The sequence below is a fragment of the Eublepharis macularius genome, chromosome 4 (genome assembly GCF_028583425.1).
Source record: "Eublepharis macularius isolate TG4126 chromosome 4, MPM_Emac_v1.0, whole genome shotgun sequence".
In the NCBI taxonomy this organism is placed as follows: domain Eukaryota; kingdom Metazoa; phylum Chordata; class Lepidosauria; order Squamata; family Eublepharidae; genus Eublepharis; species Eublepharis macularius.
This window is the reverse complement of record NC_072793.1, coordinates 119617043-119643355: the sequence shown is the minus strand read 5'-3', so window position 1 is coordinate 119643355 and position 26313 is coordinate 119617043. Positions and strand designations below refer to the sequence as shown.

Below are 26313 nucleotides of genomic sequence, written 5' to 3'. Positions count from 1 at the left end.
ATTTTGGCAAAACAGTTTAGACACAAAGGGTTTGCTTACATAAAATTCTGCCAGTATTGCTATAGTTAAACAATGAATGGTTTACCAAACAATTATTGTGTTTGTGTAACTACTACTCCACATACGTGGTAAATATTTGATAGGATTAATACTGCAACACTTGAAGGCAAGCCTCCTTGAGATGCAGGCCTCAGGCCAAGGATGGAAGTTAAGGGCACATTCTTTCCAATGGCCCTCAGAAGGCTCCTGGGAGAAAAGCAACCTGGTTGCAGGGAAAACGACAGAGTAAAACCACAACAGCCTCCTGAGAAAAGAGCAAGCGCTCTGCGTGTGTGCGTGTGCGAGAGAGAGAGTGAGAGGGTGAGAGAGTGATGGTTTTACCCTTCTTTCTCCAGACAAGGTTGCTCATTCCTTGGTGCCTTGACAATCTCACTCTGCTGAGCCTCATGCAGAAGAGAGAATGGGAAGGAAGAAAGGGAAGCCCTTCCCCTCACTCTAAATTCACAAGTGGTGGCTAAGTTTCAACAGTACATGTGCAGTTGTATCATTGTACCGTACTGTTCAGCAGTACATGTGCAGTTATTTAAAAGATTATGGTTATAGATTATATTATTTGTGTGTTTGATGGGGTGGTGCACAAGGCACTTTTGGTTGATGGTAACTGCAAATATGGCTCTCCGTGAACCATGGAGTCACTTATTTCTGCACTACCACGTGTGTACAGGAACATTTTCTCACTCAGTGCATCAGATTATCACTACTACAGCCATGCAATTTGTCATTTGCATCTGAAGAAGTGATCTTGGACTCATGAAAACTTTTTATTTTAATGATAGGGAGGCTGACTGCATGCATGTCAAATTTGCTACAGCAGCACAGATGAAGGGAAGGGGTAAGAAAAAACTGAATAAATTGTAATATCCATATGCTAATCTGGTTGCTATGTGCCAGATGAAGCTGCAACATCACTAATTTAACTTTTTCACATGCATCTGTATCTATTTCCATCCAAAGAAAAAACAGGCACCTATCACCAATAAAGTCTTCCTATCACAAACATTATTTGTTTATATGGACATGCTCTGATACAAAGCTCTGACTAACTGCTTTTTCTTCTCACTACCATTACTAGCAAAGGGAGTATTAAACAGTTTGCTCACTTCTCAACTACCATATGGTATTAACAACAAGAGCGCACTGCAGCAAAATTACTACTTTGTGGTAAGTACCATTCCTAGATTAACCAGGTACACTGCAGCCTAAGATGACTCAAGTCACAGCAGAAAGCCAAAAAAGTACCCTAGATCACTGCTCACTTCATCAACTGTCAAACAGAGTGATCAGACCCTGAAATACATTCAGAGTCATCCAGAGGAAAAATTGATTGATTGATTGATTGATTGATTGATTGATTGATTGATTGATTGATTGATTGATTGATTGATTGATTGATTGATTGATTGATTTATAGTCCACCTTTCTCACTGAAACTCAAGGCGGATTACACAATATGAGATTAGTATAATCAGTATCAAGTACATTTCAACACAGTGTCAAGGACATTTCATAAACAATACCATAGGGTAAATAGATACAAGTTTAAAAGACATGGTATTAGCAAGAATCGAATACAGAGTAGAAAAAAATACTGAAGCAGAACATAACCAATTCTACAACTAACATTAGATAACATGAAGCACTGGTAGTACATAGGAATACAAATTTAAAGCAGCAGTTAATATATAAGCCAATAAAGTGATGAAGTCTACGGTCCCTAACTCATTAGTAAGGCATCTTCCCTACAATACAGTCCTCTCATTGGAGTAAAAAGCCTTTTTGAATAGTTTGGTTTTGCATCATTTATGAAAAGCCAGGAGAGTGGGGGCCCTTCTGATTTCCTCAGGCAGGTCATTCCACAGGATAGGGGCCACCACAGAGAAAGCCCATGTACGGGTTGCTGCTGACTTCACCTGTGTGCAGCCTGGCATCTGCAGAAGACCCTGTTCAGATGAGCGAAGCTGCCGTGGAGGAACATAGGGAGGGAGGTAGTCCCGTAGGTATGCTGGACCAAGACCGTGAAGGGCTTTGTATGTAATAACCATTACCTTGAACTGAGCACAGTAACTGATAGATAGCCGATGGAGCAACTGTAGAATGGGAGTGATGTTCATGCTCCTGCTCGCTCCTGATAACAGTTGAGCCATCACATTTTGCACTAATTGGAGCATCCTAGTTAACTTAGATGGGAGACCTATGTATAGAGCATTACAATAGTCAAGCCTTGATGTTACCATAGCATGGATCCAAGTGGTCAGGTCAGCCATGTCAAGATAAGAAGCCATCTTCCAGGCTAGAGTGGGGTTGTGGTAAGCATTTTTTGCTGCTGCCTTAACTTGTTTTTCTAGTAATAATGCTGGATCAGTTGAGTCTGCAAGGGTCAGACGAACTCCACTGAAAGTGGGGAGTACAATATCCTTCAAGATCTCTGCTTTCCCAACAAGCATCACTTTGGTCTTGTCTGGGTTCAATTTCAATTTGTTGTTTTCAACCATTTCACCATGACTGTCAGGCAACGATCTAAGATTTCTACTGTATCCTGCGGGGACCTGGATAGCGAGATATAGAGTTGGGTGCCATCTGCATATTGATGACATCCAACTCCATAGCTGCAAATGAGTTCTCCTAAATGTTTTATACTTCTAATATTCAGGCTTAGAATATCTTAATTGGTGGCAAAGAGTAAGGCAAGAGAAAAGCAAAGAGAAGGAAAAGTGCAGAAACCGGTTTCAGGTGATGCGTAGGGAAAGGAAGCAGAAGATATGGAGAAAAGGTAATTGGCGCACAGAGCATGGAACCTCACATACTGCAAGCTTTATTCAATCATTCTTTGGTATACAAGTCTTCACCACATACTGCCCACAAATTGCTCAACTGTCCTTTGCAATGAAGTCAACAATGAAATTCTATGAATACCCGAAGATACTGGATCCCACAGCTTCACAGAAATACTTGCAGACTCAATGCAACAAAACCTGAATTACAAGATGGCATACTGCTAAACCGGAACATGTATTTTTCAGCAAAATGCAAAAGTAACAGGTTTGTGAGAGAAGAGTTTTTAATAAAGAATGCTGTTCATTTTTCCTAGCAAAAACAGTATTGGAAGGAGGTACCTGAAGGTTAAATACACAGGTGATGTGACAGGGATCCCCATTTTAAACAATGTTCTTTTGACTGTCCTGCTGGGAACTTGCTTAATCGCTCCCACTGGAAAACTGTATCCATGAGTGAGGATTTCTTTCTCTGGCTAAAGTTCTTTACCTGGAACCTGACTGCATTTTTAATGAAGCTGGATGCTGAGTTATTTTTTTGCAACAGTGACTCTCACTGGCAACATGCTTGCACTTATGCTCTCTCTCGCTCCTGGCTCATACACTGTCACTTATCATTAGCTGCAATGTTCTTGCAGTGAGCTTGGTAAAATAAATTACCTCTTAGCATCCTGTCATTAATTATTAGCATTATCTTTATTAAATAAAGAGATGGCAAGTACTGATAGCTCCTAACTGCAAGTCATTGTTTTTAAAAAAATGGTCTATTTCTAGACGTTATACTGGCATGCCTGCTCCCTTAACACTAAACCAAACCATTAATCACCAAACTGGAAGCAACAGACACTTACCAGAAAATTATAAAAGCACAGAAAACTAGGTCACGCCATTTACATAACATCGGACCCTGTCATCAACAGGTCTATCCCTCCCAAAGCAGTAAGATTTCCTATTCATGTAAACGGGCACTAAATTTAACTTTTCACTGTTATTTTACCAGTCCCTTTAATACTATGAAGTTGTTGTGCAGACTTTCTAGGTTCCTCTTACTAGCTAGAAACATTGTGGAACATATGTATAACTATCATGACAGGAAATTTTGTTATATTTTGTTTGCTTGATGTTGTTAATTTGGGTCTTTCATAGCTCAAAGCACAGACATTCAAAATATGGGTTTGGAACTTGTTATGCTCGGAGTTGTGTCTGTAATTTATAATTTTTTAAAAAATAAAAAATCCTAAATAAATCCTAAATAAAATCCTAAAAAAATACTCTGCAAAAAAAAAAAAAAGAAAAGAAACAGTATATTTACACAGCAGCTCCCTGCAAAGAACATGGGCAGTCCTTCAGGTACTCTGGACTCAAGACATTTAGGGCTCTAAATATCAACACCACTTCTTTCTATGGAACCCAAAAAAAATTGGAAGCTAACCCAGTTGGTACACAATGTGGTGTTAATTGTGGGAAGCCTCTGCTAACATTCTGACTGCCACATTTCTGAGCGAGTTGAAGTTTCTGGACCATCTTTAAAGGCAGTCCCACCCAGAATACATACCTGCAATCCAACCTAAATGTTAGCAACACATGTACGGTAATGACATCATCTACTTTTGGATGGGTTAATACAACATGGACTGCTGCCTAGAGTCCTATGTTCACTGAATGTTATGCTTTTCTTTTATATGTGATTTTATTGTGATATATGATACGTGATGTTATCTGTTCTGAGCCCATTTGTGGGGAGACCGGATTATAAATTTAATAATAAAATAAAAATAAACATACTTTAAGACGGTGGTTAATTAACCTGAAATGTAGGATTTTACAAATCTAGGTCAAATAAATTCCACTTTACATACTTATCAGAATGGACCCTTGGGAGAACTAAGCCAGCAAGGAAAACAGCCATGACTGAATAGACCAGCTATAATAGTAAGCCAATTAACAATAAGTATCTATATAATTGAACAACTCAGACAAAGAGTGAACCAGAAGAGCTGGATTTCTGGAGCTGAACATGTAAGAAAAGGCGTTATCTTGGCTATAAGAGAGCTTGTGATGACATTCATTCTCTGCACTGTAAGACGACCTTCCTGGAGAACAACTCATCAGAAGCATAACTAAACAGTTATTTATTCTCTAATTCCACTCCCAGCAGGACAAATACTCTTAAAATACAACTCACATTATCTCTAGACCAAAAAGAAAATGGTTAGAGATGAACTAATAGCCTGTAAAGAAATCGTAAGACAAAAGCCCAAATTAATTTTGAGGTAGATAGGTGTGGTGAGGGGGGGAACGCCAAAACAAGTTTGATGCGCTGATTCTCAGATGTGAAACAGAACAAGTTTTCAGGGAGTACACACTATATATATATATATGGAACCTAATATATATTGCACGTAACAGTAGGGGATGAGTTGGAACTCTGCTTCATACTAGGCAGTGTCAGACAGAGAGTCTGCCTCTCTCCAAGGAACTATGGAAGGCCTCCCCATCACTGCTTTCCTAATGATCTTTCTGGATATAAAACCTGCCCACTAAAATCCATACCAAACACCAATACCACCGAATTGGTAGTATATAAATTAGTTCTGCCTCCAAATGCCATATCAAAGGCTTAAGTAACTTCATGCTTCACAAGCCTAACTGAAGCCCAAAACTTTACAAAAGTCTGCAGACATATTAAATGGCTCTTCTATGAAGACTATGGCATGGTTCAGATGTAGCACCAAAACAGACTAAGACGCAAGTCGAAAACTAGCTTCAGTCTGGCAGTTGCTCATAAGCCATATTTAACTATTATCTTTGAATCATGTCCATACATCTCAATGTAAGAGAAGCTAAAGCACACAGTTTCTCAATACAGAGCAGATGTCTAGCATTCACCTATGGGTAGAAATCAATGGAGAGCTGCTGTTATGAATGTATGCAACCTGCTCCTCACAAATATGAGAGCCAGTCTGGTGTAGAGGTTGAGAGTGCGGGAATCCAGAGAACCGAGTTTGATTCCCCACTCCTCCACTTGAAGCCAGCTGGGTGACCTTGGGTCAATCTCTCAGCCCTACCCACCTCACAGGGTGTTCGTTGTTGTGGGGATAATAATAACATACTTTATAAACCGCTCTGAGTGGGTGTTAAGTCATCCTGAAGGGTGGTATATAAATCAAACGTTGTTGTTGTTATATGTACACAGCCTGCATATATACTCCATCATCATGGGTCAAACAAGGTTAAGAAAGGAACTAGGCATCTCTGGTGCAACATGGCAGGACAGCTGGTGTGGTGTAATTATTAGAGTGTTGGACGAGGATCTGAGAGATCCAGGTTTGAATCCCCACTCTGCCGTGGAAGTTTGCTGCATGATCTTGGGCCAGTCACACACTCTTAGTCTAACCTACCTCACAAGGTTCTTGTGAGGATAAAATGGAAGAGGTGAAGATACTGTAAACTGCTTTGGGTACCAATTAGGGAGAATAGTGGGGTATACATGAAGTAAATCAATAAACTTAAATTACAAGAATAGGCTTCAGACAAATGTTTACAATAAGAGAGCCATGGGAAAAATGGTTTTAATGAGAGCATCATGTCTCGTTTATTAACAGACATATTCTATGTACTTCATAAATCTTCATTAAACATAGTATAACATACAACATCTGCAGTTAGAAGGACAAATACTAGACCCATATTAATGTAAACAAGAATGTATTAATTGTGCACTTTCCAAAATGATTTTAAAAACTCTAGAATCTATAAGCAAACTCCAAACTACTATGTGTTGTTTGAATGTAATATTATCGAATGTGCAGCTCAAAAGCAAGCCCCATTGAGTTCAAAGAGGTCTATTCCCATTATACAAACTTATCTTAGTCCTTAACTGAACGCGCCTATTCTGTAGAAACACAAAAATATAGAAGCTGAGAAATGCTAATTCCGTGGTACATAAAAGTTCTCACAACAGCAAATAATTACCACACTTCTGATTTTACCATATATTTATGCTAGGAATTTGTGAGGAAAGGCTTGTTTAAAAAAAGATAATTAATGCCCTCACAGAGATCCACGGTACAGCTGTGTTTTAGAATACGGCACATACTTCTGTACACCATGGCTCAAAAAGGACTGGTAGAATTGGAAAAGTGCTAGAAGGGTAGCCAATATTATAAAGGGGTTTGAACACCTTTTCTGTGGACAAACAGATGATGGGGGGGAAGGGCAATGATGGATGTTAATAAAATCATGCATGGAGTAGAGATAAAAGTAAAACCTCTCTCTCTCCCATAATACTAGAACTTGCAGGCACTCAATGAAGTTGATGGGCAATAGATTAGGGACAGGTAGAATTAAATACTTATCACACAGACTGTCTCACTTATGAAATCTGCTGCCACGAAATGTGGTGGCAGCCGTTTGTTTAGATGATTTTAAAAGAAGATTAGACACATTCATGGAGATTAAGTTCATCAATAGCTATTAGCCAGAATGACTTAACAGAACTTCCATCTAACACTCAGAATACCAATGCTGGGGGGCGGGGGAGAGTAACACCAGAAGGAGACTGTGGTTGTAGCTTTTCCAGAACGCCTGGTTGGTCTATTGGTCTGATATAGTACAGCCGCTCTTGTATTCTTATATGAGGATATACTATATACAAGAATACTGTTTGAAGGAAGGCTGCAGCAGAAGCAAGGAGGCAAGGATGTAATGCTCTATGGGAGAAAATCCTTCTGCACATGGCCTGGATCTCAAGCGATCTATCATCCCTCCACCTGTCACATTCTTTTCTGTGGAAGAACTAATAGGCAAAAACCCTTAAGCTGCTCGCTGACTGACCCACATTCAGCAAAAGTACAAAATATAGTTGCTTGCAACTATGTATCAGTTGAAGACAGTCTAAGATGCACTGCATTACTGCTTGCTATGCAGCATTATTAAATCCTTGTAGAATTCCCCTCTCCAAGCTGCAGAACGGGGCTTTAGAACCTTTGCCTGGGACTCAAAAAATCTGATCACTGGCCATCAAAACATGTGGGGCTGGGAGAGGAGGGAGGATTTCAGCTTGCAACTTCTGTATCTTTTGTACTAATAATAATAAAAAAAGAGACACCTGACTTCTTTCCTGCCATTTCGGGCCATGTTTCACCTAATCTTTAAGTCAAGGGGGATATACAGAAAACAGGAGAAATATAATGTGAGAAGCAGATTGACTTATTTTACAACTGAAAAAACACAATACACCATTTTCATTTGTGCTTAAATTTTGTAAACACATGGACCACAATTGGGCCTATTATCCAAAGAAGAAATCATTTTATTTAAAGAATCTGACCAAGAAACTCTGTCAACACACAGAGATAATATTCACACAAATATATAGTCTCTAGAACATGGATGCAAATGTTTGGGCATTTCAATGTATACGTTATAATTATTATACATAAAAGCATTGCCTCTTTAAACACTTATTTCAGGCACAGCTTCAAGTCTCCAGCATTAGAAAATACATTGACCCAAACTGTGCCCATTCCAAAGCAAATTCTCTTTTTAGTGTTTATGCTTTCTCTAAGAATTTTCCTCTAAATACACCCTCAAACAAGAGAGGCGGGTGTTATCAGTCATCACTCCAACTCCTATTTGGGCTGAAGCAATCTGTTCTTTCACTTTCCATAATTGCTAGCATGTCTGACTTGGCTATAATTACTGCCACTATTGTTACAACATTTTTGCAGGCTTAGCCGTCTGCCCCCCTCATCAGCACTTGGACAGGCCTGTTATTAGCCTGGCTCTTTCTATTCCATGTCAGCAGAAGGCTTGCACCAGTGCCACTTTCCTGTGTGCTAAGAGTTGCAGAAAACTCTTTAGAGAGACTTTCCAAATAGCTATCCGATTGTGGTGTGTGTCTATCTGGCGCACATAGCAACATAAAGTAATAAGCCTTGCACACTTTATAATGGCTATTATCCAATGCAAAAAGCTTCTCAAAAATTGCTGTTGCTTCCTTTTTTGCCTCTCAGTGTCATGGGTATATTCACATTACATCCATGACAGTAAACATCACCTTCACAGAAAATGAAGGTGTACATCTGTACATCAAGAACAGGTGCCATAAGATTAGGAAAGTGTGTATGCAGAGCACAGTTCAAGCTTTTTCTCATTATCTCTCATTGTTTGAATCTGAATATACCCTAAGTTTGGGCAGCCAAACTTCACTTTCTCTGCTCTGACTCCCCATTCTGACACTATCAGAGCACCACTTGTTTATAGGAAAACCAGTACCTCATTAAACAGGCAATCAATCACTCTCACAGAATTCACTGTTTATAGCCCCTCATATGGGATGCTATCCTTCTCATTCATCTTTCTCTGTGTGTTTTCTTTTTGAAGGAATGCTGGAATGCACATTTCTATCTATGTAACTCCTTCCATCAACACTGCATTCATTGTAAGATCAGTAACTAGTCACTAAAGTATAACAAAACTCTGAAGAAATGCAAGGAGGAGGAGAAAAGAAGACTAAAAGAAGAAAAAGAACTACTGTCTGTACAGGGTCATTGGTAAGTCTGTCTCTGGTCAACTGAAGTCTCTCTACACCCCTAGTCATCTTTAAACCTCTCAAGTCTTGTCTCTGACCTATCTAGCTTTCATGAATAGGCCACTAAGCTTTAAGAATGTCAAAAGGCACACAAGCCATTCCTGGCATGTACCTGTATGTTATGCGCCCTCAAGCAGCTTCCGACTTATTTGTGTCCCTATGAATTAATGACCTCCAAAGCATCCTATCACTGACAGCCTCGTTCAGGTCTCGCAAATTGAAGGCTGTGGCTTCCTTTACCACTGAAACACTTTAAAGTAGCAAAGTTAGAGCCACATCATACTTTTGTATTTTTTTCTACCCAAAGAGTTGTGTAAGAAATGACATCCATCGTCAAATGCAGCAATTGCTCACTCACACGTGTATAATCACATTTACACGTGGTACCTTTTCTGACACATACGCAATAATAAACACGTGTAATCACCACAGGTGACAGCCTACACACAGGTGCCATTCCGTTTCCTAGCAATGAAAGCGGGAGGTGGGGAGCGTGAGGCGTGAAGCGGCCCTATGCTTGCCTGCCACCCTCCCCTTCCTTCATCATGACACCAGAGTTCCCTGGGAGCCCTTGGGGTAGCTAAGCCGGGACCCTTTACCCGCTCGCCCAGGGAGGAGGGAGCGAAACCCTTAGGGCAAGCCCGCCCGCCCGCCCCGCACCAGGAAAAGGAGGGCGTGAGCTTGCACGGGCACTTCCCCATCGCTGCTGCTGCTGCTGCTGCCTCGAGTCAACCCTTGCCCGCCTCTTGCCCCCTGCCTGACCTGTAAGCGCTGCAGGTAAGAGGCCGGCACATAGCCTGTCTCCCCGGAGCCCGCGCGAGTCACCAGCCACCAGTGCTGGTTGCTCCGCTCCAGCAGCAGGAACGTCTCGCCAGCGGCGAAGGCCAGAGAGCTGGGCTCGGCCGAGCGGAAGCCGTACATGGTCCGGTACATAGCGGCGGTGACGGGGGAAGGGGCGGGCGACCACCGCGCAGCAGTCCCGGCAGGCCCTCCGGCCAAGCGCCGCCGCCGGCTCCGGGGTAAACACCACTCCGAACGCTCCTCCCCCACCCGGCCTGCGTCTACGTCACCGCGCAGCCACGCCCCTTCCGCGTCCAGGAAACTTCCGCGGGACTGAAGCGGCCCCTGCTGGACGGTCCTGGGACTGCCTCTCAAATTATCCGCCTCAGCGTCTTTTTTTTTTCTCTCGGCGACTGCAGGCTGGTCTCGGCAAATGTTCCTTTCCAAAGGGAAAGGCGGCATAGAAATATTCTGACGAATACATACAGACGTACTCTTGTCCACTCAGAACAAAAGGCAGGAATTACTTCAAAGGGTTGCGCCCTCTCCCCGTTGTTTTTGATACGTTTAGTCACAGCCTACTACGGTGAACCTGTACCACAAATTGGCATTTTTAAAAAACTCCATTTTCTACATTTATCTTAAAAAAAAAACTTATAAAGTCGGTTGTGATAACTAGACTTACTCCCCTGCCTGTTTACTCGGAAAAACGTCCTGTTTTCTTCAATGGGGTTTGCAGCCTGCCTGATGCTCCTGTAGTAGCCGTTCTAGCTCTTTTGCTTCTCTGAATGCATTTCTTCTGTCTGGCCATGATATAAATGGCTTCCACGATTCACTTTGTTTTCTTTTTGAGGGGAAAATATGTATATAATTTTAAATTTCATATTACAGCCCTCTGCCCCCAATATCAAATATCCAGGAAAATATATATTAAAAAAATACTATTAACAACTGCCATGTCAGTTGGTAAAAAAGGTACTTGGAGGATAGCACTACCATGTGCAAGATGCCACCTGTATAGAATCAGGTAGTTAGCCTTGTTGATCTGAAGCAGAACAGCAGGATTTGAGTCCAGTGGCACCTTAGAGACCAACAAGATTTTCAGGGTATACACTTTCAAGAATCAAAGCTTCCTTCTTCAGATACAAAGAAGGGAGCTTCAACTCTCAAAAGCATATTCCCTGAAAATCTTGTTGGTCTCTAAGGTGCCACTGGACTCAAATCAACCTGTATAGAAATATGATCTTTCTTTCTCAGAGTAGGAAAACAAAGGAGTTAAGTTCACATGTGAAAATTACTTGTTCTCTTCTGCTTTTTTTACATCACAATCTAATCCAACTAACTTTCAATGTTGGATCCTTTTCCTTCCATATTATTTCAATATGACTCATCATTAACTTTGAGAGTTGCCTGAAAAAAAAGCAAATTTAATTAAGTTCCTATTTACCCATACTCTTTCTTCAGTTTTTTTGCCCTCTATAGATCCATAAATCTCAATATAACATATCTCTCTTTTTAAAAAGTCTATCATTCACTTAAAATCAAATCTCTCATGTTCCCCAACATTTTTTTATCTCATTATTTCTCATCTCACTATTTAAAAAAGTGTTACTGATACAGCCTTTGAATCTAAAACCATTTACAGTGTTTAACTTCATCCTAGTTTGTTAAGAATACTACAGCATTTCTCTTTAACCTGCCTTGGAGCTTTATTACAGCTCCTCCTTACATTACCTTAATCTTTTACCTCTGGACAGCCCTGGTCACAGCCAACACTCTCCCCCCTCCCACACCCATACACCCCACCTCCCCGCCCCCCCCCCCCCACACACGGAGCTTCAGGCACTCTCCACTTTAAGGTTTTTAAAACTTGAGAACACCTACCCTTTTGGGTTTGAATCCCACTGCTAATATTACCAATGGTGTTTTGCACCCTTTGTATGATCCATATATTGCTGCCCCCCCCCCAAATGTTTTCATCGCCATGAAAGGCTTTCGCTTTAGGCTTCCCTATTTAACTGGTATTATAGGAAGGCTTAGTTATAGATAGTAGCATGACACAATGACAGTGAGGTAGAAAAAGGATCCTATATTCCAGATGAACTGTAATTGAAAATAGATTAAATCACAATATACATTAGTTATACGCATGTTTTCTAATCAACTGTATATGAACTTCAATGTAGTTTTGACAACAGGTTGTATAACCACACAGATGTCCCTTTTATCTTTGACAACCAATTAAAAGTAGTAGTGTCAGTGGTAGAAATATGATTCCTTATTTACTAGAATGGACCAATCATAATCTGCACACTTAACTTTTTTGTCATCTATTAGAGATTTATGAAGCTCTTGCACTTGGCCCATGACCTCACTTTTAGCTAGGTAGAATGTCACATGATTGAAAATCTGAAGAATCAACTAAATCTAAAACCATTTATATATTTTTATATTATTATGTATGAAAGATTTTAGATGTCTCTATAAATAGAACATGCCAATTAGTATAAAAGATTCCACCCAGATAAACAATTAGGGTTTTGATGAAGGAAATGTCATGAAGACCTAGGTGAGAAATATATTTGTCTGTGTGTTTATTGAAAATTCAATGCATTTCATGGTAGATACTATTTTAAATCGATCTTAGATTTATTTGAGAGATGTTAGAGGAGTTAAGCCTTGTTGCATGCTCATTACTTATAGGTTTCGTTTAATAATCCTTTATATTTTATTATCTTGCTTAATTAAAAATATTTGCATTTATTTCAATAAAAAATAAACATTAAACTCTAAAAGAAGTCTGTGTGTGCCTTGATGGAAAGTGTTAACACAAGAAGAACTCATACAAATTATTTGTACTAACAGGTTCTTTAAATAAACATTTCTGTTTTTAGGTCTTGTTATCTAAAGCCCTCTGAGCTATTCAGAATCAGGATATAAATCTTAGAACTGGATGGTTTGGAATGAGGCATGCATAAAACAACTCATTGGAGTAGAAGGTCTGCCTTACCCATCTCTATCCTGCTTTTAGAATCAAGGGGTTTTGTGAGTTTTTCAAAATCAAGAAATGTGGAATTATGCCACATCATTAAAGCAATCTTTATTTATATATGAAATATAGCATGCAGTAAATAAATAAATAAAATGGATAACTCTGGTGCATGCCCTGGTAACATCTAGATTAGAGTACTGCAATGTGCTCTATGTGAGGCTGCCCTTGAAGACTGTCTGGAATACGAAACTGGTACAGAATGCTGCGGCCAGAGTATTGACTGTAGAGGGTCATAGGCACCATATCACTCCAGTCTTGTTCCATCTACACTGGCTCCCAATTTGCTTCCAGGCCCAATTCCAGCTGTTTGTATTGATATGGCTTGAGACTAACTTACTTTAAGTACTGCCTTCTCCCATATAAAACTACCCATCCAATCTGATCGTCTTTGGAGACTCCAACAATGTGAGGCTGGATGGGTAGCAACCCAGGGAAGGACCCATGGAGATTTGAGTTCATGTTACTGCTCAACCAGGGAGCCCACTGTGTGAACTCAGGCCCATATCTATTAAATTAACCTTTTTCACAGGAAGATAGTTTCAGATAGGTAGCCATATTGATCAGCAGTAGAACAGCAGGATCTGAGTCCAGTGGCATCTTAGAGACCAACAAGATTTTCAGGTTGTACACTTTCAACAGTCAAAGCATCCTTCTTTATATATCTGCAGAAGTGACCTTTGACTCTCAAAAGCATATACCCTGAAAATCCTGTTGGTCTTTACGGTGCCACCGGACTCAAATCCTGCTCTTCTTCATAGAGTTGCTGTATCCTGTGAGATAACCCCATCCTGAGCATTTTGGAGAAAGTACATGACCCATGTACAATAAAAAAGAGATTTTTTAAAAAAAACTGTAAGCAAGGTCTGCTTTCATATGCAAAAGGCCAGGGCTTTTTTTCAGGGGGAACACGGGGGAATGGAGTTCCAGAACCTCTTGAAAATACTTGGCAATATTGCTTGAAAATAATATGATTTCAAAGAATCCTGTGTGTTTCTTCTTCATTTCCCTCTTGAGAGTTCCGCCACCTCTTTTCCCAGAAAAAAAAATCCTGCAAAACACCATTTCCTATGAGGAACTGACATGCATCACAAGGCAGCTCTTCTTTTGGTTAATTTTTATTAGTGCATATTTTTATACTTCCTGCAAGAAGCTCAGGGCAGCATACAAGTTTCTCTCCTCTTCCACATTATCATCACATCAACCTAGTAAGAATGAGAAAGATTAGGCTAAAAGAATGGTTAGTCCAAGGTCATCCAGTGTGCCACTCTGAGCTACTAACCCTTGTTTCAGAGACATTACAGCAGTATGGACTGGAGCAAGACAGTTGTGACAGGGAGAAGGATTGTTAGGCTGCTGTTTCGATTCACATTTAATGATGTTTTGAAATAATTTCTAGCGTTTAAAATAGTGCAGCAGGCTTTGTTTAGTATACTGAATGCTCAGCAGAGGGCGATAAAAACTCACAAACTTGACACACAAACCCCTCATATCATAGTGGTTCTCAAATTACGGGTCAGACCTACAGGCAGGTCAAAAGGCCAGGTGGGAGGAAGAGGAACAAAATGAGCTGAATGAGAAGGCTATGGAAGGCTTGGTGGCAAATTTCAGTTTGTCTCTGCATAAGATGTTGATATGACCATGAAACACAACCTGGAGCGCAATACCAAAAAATGAAAAATAAAATATAAACTTATTCACTGTTAATTGATGGAAGAAGTTAATTGTATAAGAGAGGTAGGAAATAGTGTGGAGTTATTTTAAAAATGGACCCTGAAAAGATAAGTTTAGAAGTGGGTCTCACTTCAAAAAGCCTGAGAAACAGTGCCTGGTAGGGAAAGCCCAGTTTTAACTTTCAGTGCAATTCTATGCAGAGTTACTCCAGTCTAAGCCCACTGAAGTCAATGGGTGTAGACTAGAGTAATTCTGTACAAAATTGCACTATTTGTCTCCTGCTTGCCTTGAAGAGGGGGTGGGGGAATTATGACCATGTTTGTTACAAGTAAGCAACAATAAATAAATTAAGAGTAAATTTTGAAAAACATACAAATCCAGAAAAAAAAATCTGATATTATGTGGCATGCGGATTTGTAAAAGATGGCTTAATTCATTAATTTGACAAAGTCTGGAAAGTGTCTAGTGCATCCAAATGTAAAAGAAATGGGATCAACGAGAGCCTGGTGCGCAGAGTTGAAGGAGAGTCTGGTGGACAGAACCAGATTGCCTCTGGACACGTTCATATTTGTCAGTCCCTGAGCTTTAGGACTTAAGACACAGAAATGGGCATGAGGTCAGGTGTGTATGTTTGTTGAGCCAGAAAAGTGAGAATCTGATCGTTCCATCAACCTTCACAAAGCACATGCTGTGCCACTGACCTCCAGCTGCTCTTCCATAGCCCTCTCCTTTCTCCTTCCCTGAAAGTTCACAGAAGTTCTCCCTAATAGGCACACCTCAGTTTATACTGAACAGTTGCGTTGAATGAAATTTGGCGGCAACTCTAACCTCAAGTCTTATCAGGTTTCCCAGTGTGTGGGAAATCTCTCATACAATCCCAGAACAAGAGTTCATGATGAAGGGCAGGGAATGAAACCCATTATGCAGCCTAACCAACTGTATTACTATGTCTGTGAATCCTTCCTTGACAAGGATGTATGCCATTGCCCCTCACCCTGAGAAATTTCAGGTTGTGTGGGGAAAGCACATTTTACTTCCCTCAGAAGTCCTCAGATTTTGTTGCCTGAACAGAACCCACCAAATTCATGTTGAAATGTTGCCTGAGGCAAAATCAAGTGTTGATTCTATACCAATTTGTGCAGGATATGCACCAGCAGAAAGGAACTTGATTACAAGCTAATTCCCACTTTCCTGACAATCTTCTACTGGGTAAAATAGGCTGAGAGAGAAAATAGTTGATCTAAGATCACCCGGCAAGCTTCACAGTCTGAATATGAACCCAAGTCTGGTCAAAATACTAACCACAGCATGACATCGTCTGTTTGCCACCAAGAGGGAATACGGATACCCCGGAAATCATGGAGCCCACCAGTTTTCAAAACACAGTTGTATTAATGACCACAGTGGGCAGCAACGCTGACACTGCCAGATGAAGAATCATGAGGCTGGCAAACCCACCAAACCAGATCTGTTTTACAAATTCACGGACTAATCAGAGGATGAAACAGGTTGAAAGAGAATCAACCATCCCTGGCAAGATCAAGAACTCTCTCAGCTCCTTCTTTGCTTTCAGCCCAATAAAAAAGAGTGTAAACAATAACAGGGCTATTACTTCGGTATGAAATAATACGAGAACTGATCCAATCAAATGATGCCATTTGAGTGAACGTGTTAATTTCCAGGTGGAGGGTTACCAGGTCACAACATAGACCTTTACATGGGCGTTTCCACACGACTCACCTTCATCCAAAATGCTGTGGAATGCTGAGGAACGTCGTGAAAAAAACACAGAAGATAGCGGCTTCTCGCGCGAGTTTTGTGCGATGTCGCGCAAAACTCATACGAGAAGACGCTATCTTCCATAGGGTTTTTTGCAACGTTCTGCAGCGTTCCGGATGAAGGTGAGTAGTGTGGAAATGGCCCTTTACATTCTCCAGTCAAGAGGGAGATGAGGGAGTAGTCACTTCTCCCTCTTCACCATTTCACCTATAATCCTGTTCCCTGCCTTTTTCCACCTCCAGAATCCTGCTTGTTACTAAAAGCAGGCAAGGCAGATCAGACAAGGAAAGGGAAAGGAAGACTATGGCTGCCCTGGGGAATTTAAATGTGGCAACCGTCCTCAAATGGGACTAAATAAAATCCATCAAACCCCCATTCATCTTGGAGCCAGTGTTGGGCCTAAGCACCAACACTGGCTCCAACTCAGAGATGGGAGACAATCTTAAGATTATGTCTAATACATAGCTAATTTCCATGTTTTCTTGCAACTACACACATTCACGGATACCAGATAATTCCTAATGGTGTGTTGAAACACTGCAGTTAGTATTGCTATTCAGTATTGATTTTCAATAACCAAGTCCATGAGTTTCAGAGTTTAGGGACCAGGAGATCCTAACGCTTACATTCCTAGACAGATCAATATTGGACCAGGTAAAATTTCTGAAGCTGTTTAAGTCTTATGCACAATGCAATGCATAATCTAGTAAAGACATTTCCATTGCATGGATTATTGTGGCTTGATCATCCTTTTTTCAGAAACAGTTGCTGCTGATATAGAAACTGAAATTGACACAAGGTGCTCTGGACTTTGGCTGTCATTGAGCATCCCCAAGCAATACAAGACGTAGCAGCCCCTTTAAGCTGTGGACCAGAAATGTAGTAACCAGGTGACCAAACTGTAAGTCTCTTTGTAATGACTTCTTTGCCCTTAGTTGGTCATCATGAACTGAGACACCTCTTCTCAGAGTTCTCTGTGTGTTGCAAAGAAGTTAGAAGCATGGGAAGTCATTCACTTTGTGCTAAGTGGGAGAAAGACAGAACCTGCCCATCTCCCAAAGTCTATGATCTGTGCAGAAAGCTTGGGGGGAAGGGTATCTCATTTCACACCAGGCTTTGGAGAGACATTCAAAAGCAGCAGAAGAAATTCTCCCTATTTTTGGTTCTGGGAGTCTCCAAAGCCTAGTGTGGTGTGAGACTGACTCCACCCCTCACCATGCCAAAGTATTTGGTGGAGAAATCAGCGGCAACCACCAAAATAATGGCTAGCTATCATAGCCAGCCAACATTTGTGCAGCCCTGGAGATGATGATGTTTTAGGTAAACATGACCCTATAATATTCTCTTAGCTTTTCAATCAAGCAAATACTTTTGTCAACACTTTCTGGCAAGCTGTATGTTTAAACATTAATTTGCATCTTTTTTAAGACATGTATGGTAAGAGAGTGCTCAGGTAGCCTCAGTGAAGTTTTCTACTGTGTAAGTGTCCAGGGTACACTTATTTTATTGCACACTAATGATTTAGGAATGTAGATGTTATCTTTTGCAAATTTAGGGCGTCAAAAAACTAGCAAACATTACATTGCATTGATAAACACTGAACTAATGAACACTGGGACTGAAACATTTGCGTATTGGTGCAATATTTTCCATGACTGCTTGATCCTAAGAGCTGCTAAGTCTAGAAACAGACAATCTTTTTAAAGAGGGTAGAAAGTGGTTTGACAGAAGCATCAGTTCCTTTTTTTCCCTGTTACCTCTCTTGGCAAAAAATCACAGAAACCTGCAAAACCTGCTTAATACAAGAGAAAGTAGATGAGTTGTACACTACGAGCAACAATCCCTCTCCAGTCACAGTTATCTCTCTCTTCTCAACATAAGCAAGACAATGAGCACTTTAAACAGAACTCTCCTAGAAGGAAGAGAAGGCATTCTTTGGGACCCTTGGCCTATGCTGTGGAGAATGGTGGTCCACCACTGAATCATATTCCCTAGGATACTTGGTAGCATTGCTCATCCAGAGCAGCGAACAAGTTAGTGTTATTATTATCCCCACAATGTAGCTGAAGAGCTGGGGCTGAGAGGAGGGGCTTACCAAAGGCCACCTACTGAGCTCATGGCAGTAGAGGGAGTCGAACCAGTAGAGTGCAGATTTGCAGCCGAACCACTTAACCACTGTAAGGCAACAAAACCTCTATCTTTTGCTGAGATGCGTAAGGCTATGTATTATACTTTGATGTCATAACCTGTTCTGATTGAAGGTTTAAGCTTTTTATGATGTCATCAAAATGACTGAAGCTAATTTTTCCTACCTTTTCTAATTTGAGCTATAATTTGTGAACCAAGTGACCAATTTCAAATTTTAAAGGGCTATTGGAAAGCTAATATAATTAACACCAATAATGCCTCTTCCCTTACTGTTTTGTGATATAAGCCATCAAAAAAGGTCATTTTTTCCTACTTTGTTATAAGGTTTTTTATGGCTTATATCACAAAAACAGTAATGCCTTACATGTGACTGCTCTGGTAAGATCATAAGGATTACCACTTTAATACATGGAAAATTAGTGTTGTGTCAGGGCAGGGTCATTTTGTAGAAAAAGAGCTGCAGGAACTCATTAGCATAACACATTAACATAACTCATTAGCATATGCCACACCCCTTGACATCACCGAAGCAGCTCCACAGACAACAAAGCCAGCAAAGCACAGATTTTTAAATAAAAAATTCCAGTGCACACTGCACATCTGGGGAGGGGGGACATACAGTAGCATTCAAGAACAGTATGTTTCTATGCATTTCAAAACAGATTAGAGCAGCTCCACACAGACAACAAAGCCAGCAAAATACACCGGGGGGCGGGGGGAGGGAAGATATACTTACCACTTGCAGGCCAGGAGGACAGGCTCTGGAGGCCACTGCGGGCCATGGGCCGCCTCAACCGGCCTGCAGGCCGGGAGGATGGGCAGCGCAGGCTGCTGCGGTGCCGTCTGACTGCAGCGCCAGCTCTGGAGGCTGCCATGGGCTGCACGCCGCCTCGACCAGTCTGCAGGCCAGGAGGACGGGCAGTGCAGGCCGCATTGGTGCCGGCGGACTGCAGGGCCAGCTCCAGAGGCTCCCTCACGTGGCACCCCCACCCCCGTGTGGCCACCCCCATGGCTTCTTACCTGCTGCTGCTGCCTCCACTGCCACCTGCTGCTAAAGACACAGGCAGCGGGGAGGAAGAGGAATCACGTGGGTGGGGCAGCCACCCACATGGTCTCTTTTTGGGTCTCCCAGAACACTGTTCCGGCATGTTCCCCCTCCCCCCAAATGAGCCCTGGTTGTGGTTACACAACGCTGGGAAGACCTCGATTCAAATCCCTACTCATCAATAAAACTCACTGGATGCTTTGGGCCAATCACAGTCTAGCCCTTAACTTACTGCTAGGATGCCAGGTCCCTCTATCCTCCCAATGGGAGGATGGGGATCCTGGCTTACCTTTTTGGTGTTCCCGGGTGCTCTTTACTCCAATGCCTATGTGGTGACATCACATCCAGGAAGTGATGTCATTGCACAGGCATGGGAGCACACGTGTACTTCTGAACGAGCCAATTTGGGTCACAAACTGGCCTGATTTGGCACATTTGGAGCCAAAAGAAGCCTGCTGAGAAGCACATGAGTGCTCTCAGGGTCAATGCAATGATATAACTCCCAGAGGTGATGTCATCACGCCTCCCCAGGACTGCGCCTGGAGTGGCATTCTCCCACCTTTCCTCCCATGCCAGCCAGGTGAGTAGAGGTGGAGGGTGGGAGCAGGGGTTCCCTTGGTGGGAGCAGGAGCATCCCTACCTACTGCACAGGTTTATTTTGAGGATAAAATGAAGGAGCCTTGGTGAAAGACTGAGACAAAAATGCAATCGTTAGAAAGCATCAAGACAATTCATGTTACTGCTTTTTTGTCTTTACTTCTATAAGGTCACATATCCTTTTGAACTAAAACCTAAAGACTGTATGATGATAGTTTTCCATGTAGCCCACAAGAACTGTAAAACTTACAGTGGCTTGATATTACAATGATAAGAGGCTCAGGTTTCCTGGCTGTCCCTCAGTGAAGGTAAACTAACACCAAGAATTGTGTTCGGTCTGTGAAAGGAACGGAACCGCAGCCTTACCTCAGCATAAAGGGCTGCCTGTCACAAGAGCACTTACATTGCGAAGGCCAGGAAAAAACGGCCAGAAGTTAATGAGTTGAGGCCAAGAGGTCCCATTCAAGATGAGAAAACCTTATGTTTCTTAGCAGACAGATAAACAAAAGGTGTGGCCTAAATAACTATTATTGGCCCTCCTCCCTGGTTTTGGTGTTATATGTTTATGTGTTTATACATTTTTATTGAATTATTTCAAATATTATTTTAATATTTGACAATTTTCTTGGCAAGTAGCAGGTAAAAGATTGACACAAATTCCCAGATCTCATGGATTATGTTCTATGTCTCTGTATTGAAGGGGACAAAATACATTTCATACACACACACACCACAAAAACAGAAAAAGTTGCTAGGATCTGCACCAAAGGTTCAGACACCACACATACCACATATGATTTTTGTGTGTGCCTATCCTCTTCATTAAATGCTTTCCGTGGCCTCATTTGTGTGTGTGTGTGTGTGTGTGTGTGAGAGAGAGAGAGAGAGAGAGAGAGAGAGAGAGGGGTGCTGTCAAGTTGCCTCCAACCTACGGTGATCCTATGAATGAGAGACCTCCAAAATGTCCTACCCTTAGCAGACTTGCTCAGATCCTGCAAACTGGAGGATGTGGTTTTTTTTATTGAGTCAAGCCATCTCATTTTGGGTCTTCCTCTTTTCCTAGTGCCTTCCACTTTTCCTAGCATTATTGACTTTTCCAGAGAATCTTGTCTTCTCATGACGTGACCAAAGTACGATACCCTCAGTTTTGTCATTTTAGCTTCTAGGGAGAATTCAGGCTTCATTTGATCTAGTACCCACTTATTTGTCTTTTTTGGCTGTCCAAGGTATCTGCAAAACTCTCCTCCAGCACCACATTTCAAATAATGCATTTAAGTAGCCCGTGCCCCTCTTTATCTATGTTCCCTTCCCCAATTGCAGTGGCTCTTTGTAGAACTGCCCTTCATCTTCCTGTTTCTGATCATAAAAAGCTACCTCGTACAGAGTCAGACCATTGGTTCTGCTACCCTGGTACTGTCTTCTGTGGTTCTGACTCCTGCTAAAATTAGATCACTTCTCATTCTGCTTGCTTTCTGTACTGCAGAGGCAATAAGGTGGCTCCACAGGCAGCCTTGTAACAGGACACAAAGACTCCTTTCTATTCTTTTTTCATAGTGTCACAACCTGCCATTTCAATTTGTTCAGCTTTATGTTAGTAGTTTGGTCTCCATTTGAAGCACATAATGGCAGCAACAGGTACCTGCTGGTGCCAGGTGTGCAGGCAACTCCTTTTGTCCCCTGGAATGTGCTCAGCTGCTGTTTACACTTCAGACAATTAAGTCCTGTTTCCATGAAGTCAGCATTGCAGCAAGTGCCACAAGGTGAACCCAGCACACCCCTCTTCTTCTGACCTGCCAAAGATACAGCCAAGACTTTGCATTCCTCATACGGCCCTGACAAGTTGGTGCTGGGAACAGCCCAAATCCCTACAAGAGCCATCAGAGAAAGGACATGGCAAGGACTTTAATGAGAGAACCACTAGAAATCTCTCTCTACAATTCAGGGGCTGTACAAACAATAAGTATGATTACTTGGTGTGGACAGCAGAGTAAGTGGGAAGCATGCAAAGAGAGCTGACCTGTTGTTGCCTCTGTCAAGGACAAATCAGTCCCATCAGATAAGTAAAAAGACATCATTCTTTTTTTAGGAAAGAAAGTACTAGAACTCAGACCATGGCAAAGCATGTCCTTTGCATGCATCATGCCCCAAGTTCAAATTCTGAAAAGTGCTGTTAAAGGATAACAGGGACTACAGCTGGAAAAAATATTGGCTCAAGATCCTGGAAAGCCCCTGACAGCAAGAGGAGATGACACTGAGCTAGATGGACCAATGCTGTGATTCGATAAAAAAAAATCTTCAGAGGATCATGTACCTGCTTTACTCCTCTAACTAAAATGTAAACAGTCACTCTGTACCAAATAACACATTTGGCTGAAGACCTCAGTCTGGGACCCTGATCTTCAGCAAATACCCAAAGGGGTGGACATACACACCACACCATCCAATGACTTTTCCCAAACATGTTTGCCAGTTAATAGCAATGCAGGGCCAGAGGGAATATTTTATACGGTGGTGAATGGGAGTGTGTGCACTTAACTCTTCCGCTACACTGATTGTTCCCTCCCCCACCCTTTCCCCAGAACCATTTCCTCAAATTATTTTAGATCTCAGAGTGAGACAGGAGGATAGACAATACAGGAGGGATGCAAGGGACAATCAATAGGTGGTGACATTATATAATTAAGCACCACCTCCTACTGTCTGATTCTTTCCTGCAAATGCCCCTTCCCCCAATGGCCCTGCCTTAGCATTATAAGATCACGCAGGGCTGGGAGCCACTCTAAAAAGAGGCAAAAGGAGGATGCAATGCAGAGGGGAGAAGCAATGGCCAGCAGATAGGAATTATTATGGTTGTTGTGGGTTTTCCGGGCTGTATTGCCGTGGTCTTGGCATTGTAGTTCCTGACGTTTCGCCAGCAGCTGTGGCTGGCATCTTCAGAGGTGTAGCACCAAAAGACAGAGATCTCTCAGTGTCACGAAAGAGTGACACTGAGAGATCTCTGTCTTTTGGTGCTACACCTCTGAAGATGCCAGCCACAGCTGCTGGCGAAACGTCAGGAACTACAATGCCAAGACCACGGCAATACAGCCCGGAAAACCCACAACAACCATCGTTCTCCGGCCGTGAAAGCCTTTGACAATACAGGAATTATTATGTTTGCCAACTCCTGCCTGGGAAATTCCTGGAGTTTGGGGAGGGGAGAGAGCTCAGAAGAGATGAGAGGCCACAGAGGCCACCCTCCGAAGCTTCCATTTTCTCTAGAGGAACTGATCTATGTAGTCCGGAGATCACTTTTAATTCCAGGAGAATTCCCAGCCCCACCTGGAGGCTGGCAATCTAAACGCTTATGCCTTCTGATCCCATCAGTTGTTTGTTATGGGGGAGGGAAGACCTAAGAGAAGCAGAGAATGAATGAAGGCTTGAGCATTCTTTCCTACTTATTGTCTTTCTCCAAACAGACCCTTCTCTGTGACTGACATTATTAGATGTTAGATGTCGATTCCAAGTCCTTAGATCTTCGCCTCTGGTGAGTATGTAGTTTGGTCCTTGGTCTTAATGCTCTTTACAGTTGCAGTATCTTTTTTTTTTTTGCAGTCAACCTTACTTCCAGTCAGCACTTGACAGTTAATTTTGTATCTGCCTTCCTCTTCTGAATTTCCACATCATGACCTCCTACGCATATTGTCATGGGTTGTCTCATATACTAATAACGCTTTATACAAAAGTGTGTTGGGAAAAAATAGCAGTTCTCAACATCCCATGTGGGGCTGCCATTATGTGGTTGTATCTTGCGCAGTTGTACAGGCTGCCAGAAGCTGTTCTGAATATGCTTTGGGTTGGAAAAGGTATTTCAAAGCAAGCATCTAAAAAGAGGTCCAGAACTTTACTCTGCAGTCCTCCTGTACCTTGCAGGGTTCGTGCTCCATCTCTGCACTGACTGAGAAACATAAAGAAAGGATGGGACTGATAGACTGCAGAACTGAAGCCTGCACAGTGGCTGATCAGCAGCACTTTAGATACACTTGGCTGGAATTTGAACAAAAATATTTTAGGGCCATTCCACACATTACATTTTTATGTGAAATGTAGCTGCAGCAAACATGCTTTCAGACATGCATGTTATCAGAGAGCTGGGACTTGGTGGTGAAGCCTTCATACACTGTGTGAAATAATCTTTAGTGTAAACAAATAACAAGCAGTAGACATCCATTCTGGGCACCAAGCTTCCCTGAAATGCTCCGTATATTACACAGTATGGTAAATATGAACTTCCAAGTTCCGTATACTTTTATATAAGCCTAAGCCTCACAGTGTTTGCATAATACAACTAAAACAGATCAATCATTCTTCAAGAATAATCTTAAAAAATATTTTTAATCCACCTCCATATGGCACTGTGCAAAAGTACATGGTGCCCTAATAGGGTTTAATGGCCTTAGGGCTGCAACAAAAGCATGAAACACTAGCTATTTTTTTCTGTTCTGGAATGAAACGTGGAAACAATGTCAAATGGATCACGTTAAATTAAATAAAAGTGCTGGATCATGTTCAAAGGCGGCTGTATCATAAGACAGGTGAGGAGCCTACCAAGCAGCAAACTGGAGGTCAAATTAACAATAAGGTAGGAAACATGCAGCACTAGCCTGTGGGGCACAATCCACCTGGTAAATCTCCACCACACGCCCCACTGAAATGAATAGAAGCTATGTAAGAGCACAAGCTACAGTAATTAGTGTGTGTTAGTTACATTTTCCACCATAGGCACCAATATAGGTTGATGTGTTTCAGGATTATATAACACCGAAAACCAATCATATCCTCTTCCTTTCCAGCCTTCAGATGCTTATTCTTTTCCTCCTCTGGAGGAAAAGAATAAACAATTTAATTTAATTTTTCAGGTTATTAGCTCCAAGAGTTTTTAAACCCTTGATTTTTTGTGATGTTCAGCAAAAGAGGAGGCTGATACTGGCAGGATTATGTCCTCCCATGGTTTACTTTGGTAACACAAAGAACAGAAATACAAAACCTCTTGAGCAAAGGAAATATTTGACTGTTGTCTACTTCGGAGCCTACAGAATTCATTGCCTTCCTCATACTAGGCAGATATGTTTACCTCAGCTCTCAACAATACTGTGGAATCCATTCCTGACATCATCACGTTCCGTGGTTAAAAAGGGAATTATATGAGGTAAAAGGTCTTGTGAGCAAGCGAGTACACTTGACAGGCAGATGTGCTGGGTTAGTCTACGCCAATAACAGGGCATTCTTTCCCACGGAACTTTCATAGTAGTGTGAAATTTTAGGGTTTTATTATGCATTTGTTCTATGGATGGGGAAATTGAGCCTGTAAAAACAAGATCCTTCTTGGCTGCCTAACTATACATTTGTTTCCGCTGCAGAACTAGAAGGGAACCAAATATCCCAGTTTAACAACTCACATTTTATTTACTGGAACATACACCAGTAGGGCAATCATTTTGCGATGGCTTTTCACATCACAGCAAAGGCAAACAGGTGGAATTGCGAATGAGACAATTCCTCTTGTCATGCTTTGGCATAGCATGCAAAGAGTTGACTTGAGTATTAAAGGCAAGCATGAGCAAATAGGTAGTCAAGTTTATGGATGGCAGCAAATTATGCCAGTTGGTGAAAGCCCAGAAGATCATAAGGAATTCCAAAGTTGGGTAAATGGGGAACAAAATGGTACATGAGATTCAGTGTAAGTGTAAAGCAACAGACCAAAAAAGGAATCCTAGCCATATATGTACTGAGGTGACTAACCAGAAAAGAGTTCTTAGATTGTGACAAAATAAAA

The 26313-nt window shown here is 41.7% G+C and overlaps 1 protein-coding gene across 2 annotated transcripts in view; it reads right to left on the bottom strand.

The window, feature by feature from the left end:
* The window catches only part of NCKIPSD (NCK interacting protein with SH3 domain), a 127148-nt gene extending 116725 nt beyond the window's left edge, over positions 1 to 10423 (bottom strand). For both annotated transcript variants that reach the window (XM_054978471.1, XM_054978472.1), the window contains exon 1: positions 10189 to 10423. In XM_054978471.1, the coding sequence (XP_054834446.1) occupies positions 10189 to 10359 (171 nt within the window). In that variant the 5' untranslated portion in view covers positions 10360 to 10423. The remainder of the gene's footprint in view (positions 1 to 10188) is intronic.
* Between the last annotated feature and the right edge of the window lie 15890 nt (positions 10424 to 26313).